General features: G+C 46.1%; 1 protein-coding gene across 1 annotated transcript in view; it reads left to right on the top strand.

The window, feature by feature from the left end:
• Positions 1-11,423, top strand: part of NME6 (NME/NM23 nucleoside diphosphate kinase 6) — a 29,017-nt gene extending 17,594 nt beyond the window's left edge. Inside the window, exons 5-6 of the mRNA XM_054029459.1 lie at positions 10,496-10,660; positions 11,392-11,423. Coding sequence (XP_053885434.1) covers positions 10,496-10,660; positions 11,392-11,399 — 173 coding nt within the window. The 3' untranslated portion in view covers positions 11,400-11,423. The remainder of the gene's footprint in view (positions 1-10,495; positions 10,661-11,391) is intronic.
• Positions 11,424-12,316: the final 893 nt, after the last annotated feature.

Here is a 12,316-nt window from a genome sequence, read left to right as displayed (position 1 = left end):
TTTTATTTTTTTCTTTATAATAAAATTCTTCTTTTAAGAACCTGATTGATTTTCAGTGCCTACAAACCAAGGGGTTTGGTCTGTGCTTACATTGTAACCAATTGGTTAGTATATTATTCTCAAACCTCCCTAGGAAAGGGGGTGAAGGGGCTTGGGGGGAATATTTTGGGGAAATAGAGACTCCAAGTGATCCTTTTCCTGATTTTTTGTCTAAATCACTCGGTGGTGGCAGGAGTACTGTCCAAGGACAAGGAAAGGATTTGTGCCTTGGGGAAGTTTTATCCTAAGCTGGTAAAAATAAGCTTAGGGGGTCTTTCATGCAGGTCCCCACATCTGTACCCCAGAGTTCAGAGTGGGGAGGGAACCCTGACACCTTACAAGAGACCTTTTGCATGAAGCATATTCCAGTTACATTATTCACACTTATTAGCATATTTCCATAAAACATATGGAATGCAATGTCACAATAACAAATAGAAAAGGAGGCAGTAGATAGCAAATCAATATAAATTAGAAGTTATGAAGTGTAGAAAACTGATAAGGGAAGACACCAGGGAAAAATCCTTGTCTGGCGGGACTAATGACACCAAGAAGGCATTTTAAAAGTATATTAGGAACAAAAGAAAAAGCAGCACAAGTGGAAGGATGGGCCCAAGTATCAGCCCATTTGTAGAGCCCTGGGCGGATACAAAAATGTGGATCCGCATCTGATCCACATCCGTCAGGATCAACCTGTGATCCGACCCGCGATCCGCTAGCTGTCTTTTACCTGTATCTGCATCTGCACCCACAGCAACAAGCTGTCTCACAAGGGCTAACAACGGGGGAAGGGGGGGTTGGAGGAGTGAGTGAGTGGGGGATGGGGTCTTGCAGGGAAGGGGCAGGGTCTTGAGGAGAAAGGGCAGTGTGGAGGAGGGACTGGGGGGAAGGGGTCATGAGCATCTTGTGCTTCTCCCGGGGGCTCATGAGTGATGGCACACGACAGCAGCAGTGCGTATTTCAACACAGTAGGGCAAAGGGGTGGGGCGGCAGGGCCCTGCCCATTCCAATACCAATGGCTGGGGATGGGCCCTGCTGCCCGGGAGGCAGCGGGATGGGAGTGTGGCCAGGGCTGCCGGGCTGGGCCATGGTGGGGACGCTGGCCCTCTGACTCACCAGCCTGGGCTCCCTCTCACACTATGCTGCTGTGACAAGCTGCAGACCCGCTTCTGGTCCTACACTTCCACCAGCATTCACACAGGGAGGGACACCCCCAGCTGCAGTGCCACTGCATGAACCAACAATAGAGAGGTTACAGCCAAAATAACCTCCAGCCCCCCAGAGCTGTGCCGTCCTTCCCTGATTGAAACCCCGATCACTATGAATTTATTACCCAGTTCGCCTCTCCCTCAATGTGGAGAGGAAATGCAACAGCCTTTGCCCCTTGAGCTAAGATTTCCAAGCACTTCATTCAAACTCACTAATTTAGATAAAGCAAAAACAATCAAAGCAGTTTACCTAGCAACTAAACAAAAGTGCAAACTAAGCTTAACATACTAGATAGACTGCTAATTCATATTCATATTCAATCTCTCACCCTGATACAAGCAGGCTTGCAGATTTTTAAGGCACAAGCTGCACTTGCTTTTCAGCTGGGGATCCCCACCCTGGTTCCAAGTCCTTTTTCTTTAGGAGCTTCTCTTAGGTGTTTAGTTGTGGGGGAGTGAAGAACCACAGATGATGTCACTCGCTCCCTTATATAGCTTTAGCATATGGCGGGAACCCTTTGTTTCAAACTTGGTTCCCAGGCCAGTTTGTGGAAGAATGCAGACATCCCAAAATGGAGTCCAGAGTCATGTGGCCTAGTCAGGTGCCCTGGCATATCTTGCTGAGTCATAGCAGCCATTACTTACAGGCAGTCTGGAGCATCCCAGGCGGGGGAGAAGCTCCTAAGGGCTATTGTTTTTCCTAATGGCCCATTGCCCTAAATAGGACCTTTTACTTAGTGGGTGTCACCCAGGCGTGACTACATGTGAAATACAGATACATGGTCAATATTCATAACTTCAGATACAAAAATGACACATGCATACAAATAAGAAGCATATTCGGCAAATCATAACTTCCAATGACACCTTACATGACCCATCTTGTACAAAATGCATCATAATTATGTCATAATTATATCATAATCATACAACTATGAAGAATCTGGAGAACAGCGTCACAGGGACCTCGAGAGGTCATTTAGTTCAGTCCCCTGCACTTAAGTCAGGATTAAGGTATTTGTCTAACCTGCTTTTAAAAATATCTAATGATGCAGATTCCACAACCTCTCTGGACAATTTATTCCAGTGCTTAACCATCCTGACAGGAAGTTTTTCCTAATGTCCAACTTAAACCGCCATTGCTGCAATTTAAGTTCATTGCTTCTTGTCCTAGGTTAAGGAAAATAATTTTTATCCCTCCTTCTTGTAACAACCTTTTATGTACTTGAAAATTGTTATGTCCCCTCTCAGTCTTCTCTTCCCTAGACTAAACAAACCCATTTTTTCAATCTGCCTTCATAGGTCATGTTTTCTAGACTTTTAATCATTTTTGTTGCTTTCCTCTGGACTTTCTCCAATTTCTCCACATCTTTCCTGAAATGTGGTGCCCAGACCTGGACACAATACTCCAGCTGAGGCCCAATCAGCAATCAAGAGAGTGGAAGAATTACTTCTTGTGTCTTGTTTACAACACTCCTGCTAGTACAGCCCAGAATTATTTTTGCTTTTTTTTGCCACAGTGTTACACTGTTGACTCATATTTACCTTGTGATCCACTATCACCCCCAGATCCCTTTCCACTGTACTCCTTCCTAGGCAGTCATATCTCATTTTGTATGTGCGCAATTGTTCCTTCCTAAGTGGCGTACTTTACATTTGTCCTTATTTATTTCATCCTATTGACTTCAAACCATTTCTCCAGTTTGTCCAGATCATTTTGAATTTTAATCCTGTCCTCCAAAGCACTTGCAACCCCTCCCAGTGTGGTATTGTCCGCAAACTTTATAAGTCTACTCTCTATGCCATTATCTAAATCATTGATGAAGATACTGGTGTGTAGGGTGACCAGACGTCCCGATATTTGCTTGTTTGTCCCGCGTCCCGACCAATGTTAGGTCGGGACACTGGACAAACAAGCAAAGGCTTCGGAGCCCGGAAGGGCTCGCGCCCCCCCCCAACTCCGCCCCCTCCTTCCCCCATTGGCTCCCTCCCCAAATCCCCGCCTCTTCCCCAAGCATGCCATTCCTCCTCCCTCCACAAGCGCTGGAGGGAGGCCCCGGGGAGATGCAGGGGGAACCCAGCCCCTGCGGTACCCGAGCAGGACGGGGGGGCTGGGGCCTGCTGCCCCCACTCCGGGGCCGCCCGTGGGATTGCACTAGCTGGGCAGCCAGCCCAGGCCCGACTGGCCAGGGGCTGGGTGCAGCATGCGCGCTGCTGGGTCCCCGGAACAGGCCTGGGCTCGGGGGGTTCGGGCCCGGGCGCCAGAGCTGCAGCCGCCGAGCGCCATGGCCACTTCCTCCAGCCGCGGCAGTAGGAGCTGCAGCAGCAGCTGCTCCCAAGTCCCATTGCCCAGTGGGGAGAACAGCCGCCGCCTGGCCCCGCGGGCCGCCCCCCTCCTCTCCTTCCAGGTACCGCCCGTCTGAGTCCTGCCTGCACTCGGGGTCAGGCCGGACTCTCACTCACCCCGGCCCCGCGCTCCCCCTGCATCACCGGGGCCTCCCTCCAGCGCTTGAGGAGAAAGGGGGGGGTGTTTTTTTGCTCTGCCGCCGTTTTTTTTTTTTGCCCCGCCCCCCGCGTCCCGATATTTGACCTGGGTGATCTGGTACCCTACTGGTGTGACGCAGTAGGGAGTGGGGTGGATTGACCTGGGAATGTCGTTTTACTGGGACTGTCTGCATGGGGGATAGGAGAGCAGGGAATGACTTTAGGTGAGGGACAGTACCTGAGCCTGTAACCTGAGCCAGGAGGGGGGTTGGGCCAGGTGACACCTTCTGTCCGGAAAGCTGGACAAAGGGAGAGGAGGAATCAAGGAAGGGGGAGAGCCTGCTGGAGGTGGTTTTTGGTTTCAGTTTTGGGCTGGCTGGGAAGAGGCAGGGAACCCAAGTCTGGGGTCTCAGATCCTTGCCCCCCAGAGGAACCTGGCTGAGAGGTCCTGGTTGTACCTACAAGCTCTGCTTGGGACTGTGTTCCTGTCGTCTAATAAACCTTCTGTTTTACTGGCTGGCTGAGAGTCATGGCGAATTGCAGGAAGTGGGGGGGTGTGGGCCCTGAATCCCCCACACTCCATGACAACTGGACAGAACTGGACCGATCCATGCAGGGGCCCCACTCGATATGCTCGTCCAGCTTGACTATGAACCACTAACTACTCTCTGGGAATGGTTTTCCAACCACTTATGCACCCACCTTATAGTAGCTCCATCGAGGTTGTATTTCCCTAGTTTGTTTATGAGAAGGTCATGTGAGACATTATCAAAAACCTTACTAAGGTCAAAATATACCACATCTATTGCTTCTCCCTCTCTTCTCCCATCCCATCCACAAGGCTTGTTACCCTGTCAAAGAAAGCTATTAGGTTGGTTTGACATGATTTGTTCTTTACAAATCCATGCTGACCCTTACTTATCACCTCATTATCTTCTAAGTGTTTGCAAATTGATTGCTTAATTATTTGCTCCATTATCTTTCCCGGTACAGAAGTTAAACTGACTGGTCTGTAATTCCCCGGGGTTGTCCTTAATCCCCCTTTTTTAGATGAGCACTATATTTGCTCTTTTCCAGTCCTCTGGAATCTCTCCCGTCTTCCATGACTTTTCAAAGATAATCGCTAATGGCTCAGATATCACCTCAGTCAGCTCCTGGAGTATTCTAGGATGTATTTCATCAGGCCCTGGTGACTTGAAGACATCTAACTTGTCCAAGTAATTTTTAAGCTTGTTCTTTCCTTATTTTAGCATCTGATCGTACCCCATTTTCACTGGCATTCATTAAGTTAGATGTCCAATCGCTACTAACCTTTTTGGTGAAAACCGAAACAAAAAAACGCATTTAGCTCCTCTGCCATTTCCACATTTTCTCTTATTGTTTTCCCCCCTCATTGAGTAATGGGCTACCCTGTCCTTGGTCTTCCTCTTGTTTCTAATGTAGTTGTAGAATGTTGTCTTGTTACCCTTTATCCACACTCTTGGGGCAAAGCTAGCAGCATCCCTTGTATAGAGCCAGGTTCTCTGGGAATACTTGACAAACAATGAGCAATAAAAATGAGAAGCTTCACAGAGTACTAGAAAAGTTAACTTCCCTACTCCCCACCCTCCAAATAGGCCACTCCCCATGTCCGGCCATGCTATGAACCCAGTGCCAGCAGGGGAGACATTGCATTTCTCCCAGCTGTCTGGAGAGCCCCTGTGCTTCTATCATGCCAGGAAGCAGCAGCACAAGCTTTCCCTATGATTCCCCACGCAGGACCACAGGCAACTCTTTGCTGAATCTTTTAGTCATCATCAATGCAACACTGACATTTTGCACTTGTATAATACAGACATCATCAGAGAGAAGGCTAGAACCACTGGCCACTGACTAGGACAGAGTCTGACTCCGACAGGAGCAGACCATGGGAAGAATGGGTGCTTCATGAATCACCAGGGTTAGGCAGGAGAGGGCAGAGTCAGCTAATGGAACTGGGCATTAACACAAGAACGACCATACAGGGTCAGCCCGATGGTCCATCTAGCCCAGTACCCTGTCTTCTGACAGTGGCTGGTGCCAGACACTTCAGAGGGAATGAACAAAACAAGGCAATTTAGCAAGTGATTCATCTCCTGTCATCTAGTCTTAGGTTCTGGCAGCTAGAGGTTTAGGGACACCTAGAGCATGAGGTTGCATCTGACCATCTTGATTAACAGCCATTGATGGACTGATCCTCCATGAACTTATTTAATTCTTTTTTTGAACCCACATATACTTTTGGCCTCCACAACATCCCCTGGCAACAAGTTCCACAAGTTGACTGCATTGTGGGAAGAAGTTTGTTTTAAACCTGCTGCCTATTAATTTCATTTGGTGACCCCTGGTTCTTGTGTTATATTAGGGATAAATAGCATTTTCTTATTTACTTTCTCCACACCATTGACGATTTTATAGACCTCTATCATATTCCTCCTTAGTCATCTTTTGTCCAAGCTGAATAGTCCTAGTCTTTTTAATCTCTCCTCATCATACCCATAATCATTTTTGTTGCTCTTCTCTGTACTTTTTCCCAATTCTAATACATCTTTTTTTGAGATGGGGTGACCAGAACTGCACACAGCATTCAAAGTATGGGTATACCATGGATTTATGTAGTGGCATTATCATATTTTCTGTCTTATTATTGTAATCCTTCTGGGTTCAATATCTAAGGGTTTCTCTTGACAATACAAAACAGAACCAGCTCAAGCTCCCATCCATTAATCTGGGGAAATTAACCACCACCTCTGGGTGCCTCCAAGAGGAAATACTACTATTCTCACAAGCACAGAGTGTGTGTAGCCAAGAAAGCATTCAGTAAAAAGGGAAAAGGAACCCAGCATTGATTTGGGAAAACACCACAACCATGATTCAAAAGCATATGACCACGAACAAACCCCCACCCCAGAATATGTTGGGCAAAGTCCTTTGCTTCAGTTTCTCACCTTGTGGTGTAGAAGTCCAACAAACAAATGTTCCTTTAGCACACCACTCAGTTGCTGTCTTTGGTTAGCAAAGACCCAGAATTGAGAGATATGTTCACATGAGTTTATTTTTCCACCCTGCAGTGGACAGTGTTGAGCAATGCCCTAGCTGCTACAACTAGTTCACAGTTGCTGCTGTTCACTCTGCCACTGTTGGTCTAAGGTTCAGCACCTGGTTATCAGTTATTTCAGCTCTAATGATAGTTGAGCAAAACAATAACTTACAACTGAGTCTAATCAGCTGTCTTTAAACAGTGGAGAGAGGGGAGTCAAATGGTGTATAAGATACTTAAGCAGCACCCATCCCCCCACATAGGAACATCTGTCATCACCATCTCTCTTCCTCATGGCATTTGGCATCCCACTGCTTAGCAAGTGCAATTAAGTTGAGGGTGACCCCCTCAATCAGGGCAGGCTAAGCACAGTTCTTCTGCCCTTTACTCGTACAATCAGGATAACACCACTTCATCACTCAATACTAAAGTGACTTGTAACAATACTGGCCAAAAGTGATTTTGGCAAAGCACCTCCATCATGCTATGCATTTAGGGAGAACAGGCAGTTCTATGCAAACACAGTCTATTATCTGAAGTCCTTTTTTACCAGCTCATCACTAGATGTCAGGGGAGAACTCATCCAAGACCCGCTAAAGTTGTCTATCCCTTTCCTAGTGGTTCCTAGCATCATTAGCTTTTTGACTGCTGCTGCACATTAAGTGGATGTTTTCAGAGAACTATCCACAATGACTCCAAGATCCCTATCTTGAGTGGTAACAGCTAATTTAGACCTCATCATTTTATATGTATAGTTGGGATTATGTTTTCCAATTTGCATTACTTTGCATTTATCAATATTGAATTTCATTTGCCATTTTGTTGCCCAGTCACCCAGTTATGTGAGATCCTTTTGCAACTCTTCACAGTCTACTTTGGACTTAGCTATCTAGAGTAATTTTGTATCATATGAAAATTTTGCCACCTCAGTGTTTACCCCCTTTTCTAGATCACTTATGAATATGTTGAACAGCACTGGTCCCAGTACACATCCTTGGGGGGATGCTGCTATTTACCTCTTCCACTGTGAAAACTGACCATTTATTCCTACCCTTAGTTTCCTGTCTTTTAACCAGTTCTTGATCCATGAGAGGACCTTCCCTCTTATCCCATGAAAACGTACTTTGCTTAAGAGCCTTTGGAGAGGGACCTTGTCAAAGGGTTTCTGAAAGTCCACATACACTATATCGACCGGATCGCCATTTTCCACATGCTTGTTGACCCCCTCAAATAATTCTAATAGATTGGTGAGGCATGATTTCCCTTTACAAAAGCCGTGTTGAATCCTCCCCAACAAATCATGTTAATCTATTTGTCTGATAATTCTGTTCTTTATTATAATTTCAACCAGTTTGCCTGGTACTGAAGTTAGGCTTACTGGCCTGTAATTGCCAAGATCGCCTCTGGAGCCTTTAAAAAAAATCAGTGTTACATTAGCTATCCTCCAGTCATCTGGTACAGAAGCTGATTGAAGTGATAGGTTACATACCACAGTGAGTAGTTCTGCATTTCACATTTGAGTTCCTTCAGAACTTTTGGGTGAATCCTATCTGGTCCTGGTGACTTACTACTGTTTAATTTATCAATTTGTTCCAAAACCTCCTCCATTGGAATTCCAGTGTGGGACAGTTCCTCAGATTTGTCATTTGGAAAAAATGACTTTGTGCAGAAAGGACTGTACCCAACACAGGCTGTCGTCTACATTGCAAGAACAAGCAGCTTTAAACAAGCCTGGGGCCTAGCAATGTGCGATCATGTTTTCCTCCTGCCTGTACATGTAGAAATGAACGGCTGGGCAGGTGATCAGCAGGGTGACTGAGATCATCACTATCTCATTTATTAATAGCTTAAACACAAAAATAGCCCCCTCACCGTGAAATACTCCCACCTAGCCCAGAGTTCGACAGACATACAATCCATCTGTTAACCACATGTTCCTGTCACCATTCTCCTCAGCCCCTCTCCTCCCCCCCACTCCCTCCATTTGCTTGTTACAGCAACTTGTTGATTCACATCTTCAGTTATACTGTGAGCTCTCTGGGGCAGGGACTGTCTCTTACTCTGGGTTTACACAGAGCCCCATAGAATCGGCCCTGATCCTGATTAGTGCCTCTGGCACTACTGTACCAACAGGGTCAGAGCACAAGGGGTTAACCATTCTAACATTTTGGTTTGTCCACACAGGCAAGAAAACCCATGTTCTAACTGTGCTGGGCACAGCGTGTATCACATCCACATTTATACGTGCTCATTTTTGTAGGCTACTCCAGACTATTGGGCCACTGACTGCCTCAGTCTGGGACACTCACGGATGTGGAGTGAGGGCAGGATATGTCCAAGAACGTGTGCTGTGCCTTCCTTTCCCTGGAAGTGCTCTAGCCTCGGGCCAGACCCCCGTAGCAGAGAAAAGGGCGGCGACTCTCCTGTGGCTGGCTTCAGGGCAAGATGCATTTATACAGCAATGGCATACAGGGCCTGGCTGGAGCACACGTGTGTGCTGCACAGATTGTCTGACATTCGGGAATCTGTGCTATTACACGACTTTCTAGCTGGATTCTGGGGCCTTTGAATTGCAAAAGGTTACTTACTGTAAATATGGTAATAAATTGTTATTGGCCTTACAGTTGAGTTCCAATTGGTCTCTGCCCATACAGTTCTCGTTGCCGGGTCCTACTGGCTGCACTCTGCTTGTGGTGTATTGTGTGCCCCAAATCTCTACTGGCCTCTAGGGGGCACTCCTGTCCTGTTCAGGACCATTCTGAACCCAGCACAAAGCCAGGACAGGCCTCTGGAGAAATATTTCACCATCAACAAGTTGAAAACTCACTTAAGTTTTCATAAACAGCCTTAGCCCTAACTGGATATTACGATGCTCTACCTCCACCCATTAGCCCATAACCCCAGCCATTATATCACCAGGTCACCACACCTCAGCCACTGTCCCAGCATGCACCTCAAGCCCTCAGCTACCGCACTATGGATATGGCAAAGACCTATAAAAATGGGCTATTTGGTTTACTCCAGTATCAGGAATACCTTCTCTCCTGCTGTAGATACAATGGTATTCCCTCACCCCATCCCAACACAAAGCGCAGTCCACACACAGACCTTCCTTCACTTCATATGTCAATTGACAACAACAATCAACTTGTCTCCTGTTGCTCCATATTAAGTCTAGAAACATCCATCTCACAGCTGCCATTCCACGAAGAGTCCGGGAGACCAGGATACATCTCCCACCCTCTCTTGTGAGAGGCCTGGACTTGACATGACCCACAGCCATCTTGCGTATGACTTAGCATAATCTTGAGCCATCTTGCATGCTCAGCCACCTTAAATTAGAAATAAAATTATAGAGTCAGGAAAATTCATCCTCAGCAGACAGAAAAATACCAGATGCAGCCTTAATAACAGGGACAGATACAGTAAAATCACAGGTTTATCACAGAGTCATGGGAATAGAAGGAAGTAGGGACAAGCTGACCTTGAGTTTCTGCAAGTTTCTTACTGGGTGCCTGTGAGAGTTTTTAGTTCAAATTTGCTTTTACTGATAAGTAGCAATTATGAGGTTTTGCTGTTGCTAGAGAAGTTGTTTGAGCCCATTAGGGATTATGATTGGTTAAATTTATTGCATAGTCATGTTTCAAGTAAAATAATTGGTTAAAAGTATAGATAAGAAGGACTCTCATTTTAACTATATAATGAGGGTCAAAAGAGATGCCTGCTGGAACTAACTCCGGGACACAGCTCAAGAACAAAGCTGCCAGAATGCTTACATCCCGCATGACTATTCCATGCAGAAGCCGGCGCCCTGGACGAGATCTGATGCTGATTGACCATTGGGAGAAGTCTGGCTGCTTTATTGGGAGTGGTGAGCATTAGATGCTTGGCATGTCTATTCTGTTGATTGTTAATAAATACATGTACATGTTCAAGGGTATTACTATGTAAAGGCTCCTTCACTGGCACAAGGTCTTGTTAATCCATAGAGGCCACTGGACCCAGGGGAGGGAGAGGGCCTAAATTGTGTGGGTAACACCTCCAGGATACATAGCAGCTGGAATAATTTACAGATTAGTGACAGGTTTCAGAGTAGCAGCCGTGTTAGTCTGTATCAGCAAAAAGAACAGGAGTACTTGGGGCACCTTAGAGACTAACAAATTTATTTGGGCATAAGTTTTCGTGGGCTAAAACCTACTTCATCGGATGCATGCAGTGGAAAATACTGTATGCATCCGATGAAGTGGGTTTTAGCCCACGAAAGCTTATGCCCAAATAAATTTGTTAGTCTCTAAGGTGCCACATGTACTCCTTGTTTTTTTTTTTTTTTTTTTTTTTACACATTAGTAACATCTTGATGTGAGGGTCGTATTGCATCATCGTAGAGAAGGGATCGGGGCAGGGATACAAGGCCAGACTTCTAGCTCTGTGTGGTAGCTCTGTGTGGCACTAACTATAAGCTTCTTGATTCAGGATTTTTTTTTAAGGTGTGTTTTAATTTACCTGGGCTACATAGTGACACTCTAAACTGCTGTAAAATCTTTAATTTGTTTCTATTCTTTCCCTGTCTCGTTCAGTACTTTGTGTCTATTCTTTTCCCAGGAGCTTAGAACATGGAAAAGGAAGGAAGGGCTGAGCAGAGGGGGAGAACTTTCTGCTTTACCAACTGGCATTTTCTCCCCCTTCCCCGTTGTTTTCATGTTATGGTGCAATTAACTAAATTTAGAAATAATGTTTTTAAAGTCACAGCTGAGTGCAAACACTGCAGCAGCAAGTGTCTCAGACAAACAAACTTTTAACAAGGCCCTTTGTGACTCATTTATAAGTTACAGAAAAACACCCTGGTTAATAAATCCCCAGGAAATTCTGTACTGGTATCATTAATGCTCAAATCTTGGGGGGATTTGTCATGGAGACAAGTCAGGACTGTTGGAAGGAAGGTCCTGAGCAGAGACAAGGAGCAGGAAAACTTCACTTTCAAACTTCAGCTTTTCCATTCAGTTTAAAGTGTGCTATTAAGGGGCACTCACTGACCCCTGTGCAGTTTCTACCTCTCAACAGAGAGAGGTACAAGCTAAGGACTGACTAGGTAGAGGCTGTCATGCAGGGAACCTCCTCTAGGTCACTGGCAGAGGCTAGGAAGGGGAGAGGGTGGCTGGAGCAGCTGCTGTCTGCGCTGTACCAGTTCCGTGCAGTAACAGACCCACCAGGACTGTCAAGCCAGCGCATTTCATCAACACTAATACAAGACACTAAAGACAGAGTGTCGTCCCTGTGGCTGCAGAAGAGATTTCACAGCGGGTCACCATGTCCCTGTAGGAAAATCCTGGCCAGTAAGGATTACTGAGATCAGAGCTGGAACCAGTCTCCTCCTGACCCCTTTGACCAGGGCAAGACGAGTTCCTTACACTCTACTCTCCCTGGCTTTGTGCAGGCTGATTGCCCCCCCACCCTTCCCTTGTGTGAGGCTGCAGAATCACCTCCCATTTTTCCTGAAGTTCCACCTAGTTTTTTCCTTTTTTCATCT

The sequence above is a fragment of the Malaclemys terrapin genome, chromosome 1 (assembly GCF_027887155.1).
Source record: "Malaclemys terrapin pileata isolate rMalTer1 chromosome 1, rMalTer1.hap1, whole genome shotgun sequence".
NCBI classification, from domain to species: domain Eukaryota; kingdom Metazoa; phylum Chordata; order Testudines; family Emydidae; genus Malaclemys; species Malaclemys terrapin.
This window is presented reverse-complemented; position numbering and strand designations above follow the sequence as displayed.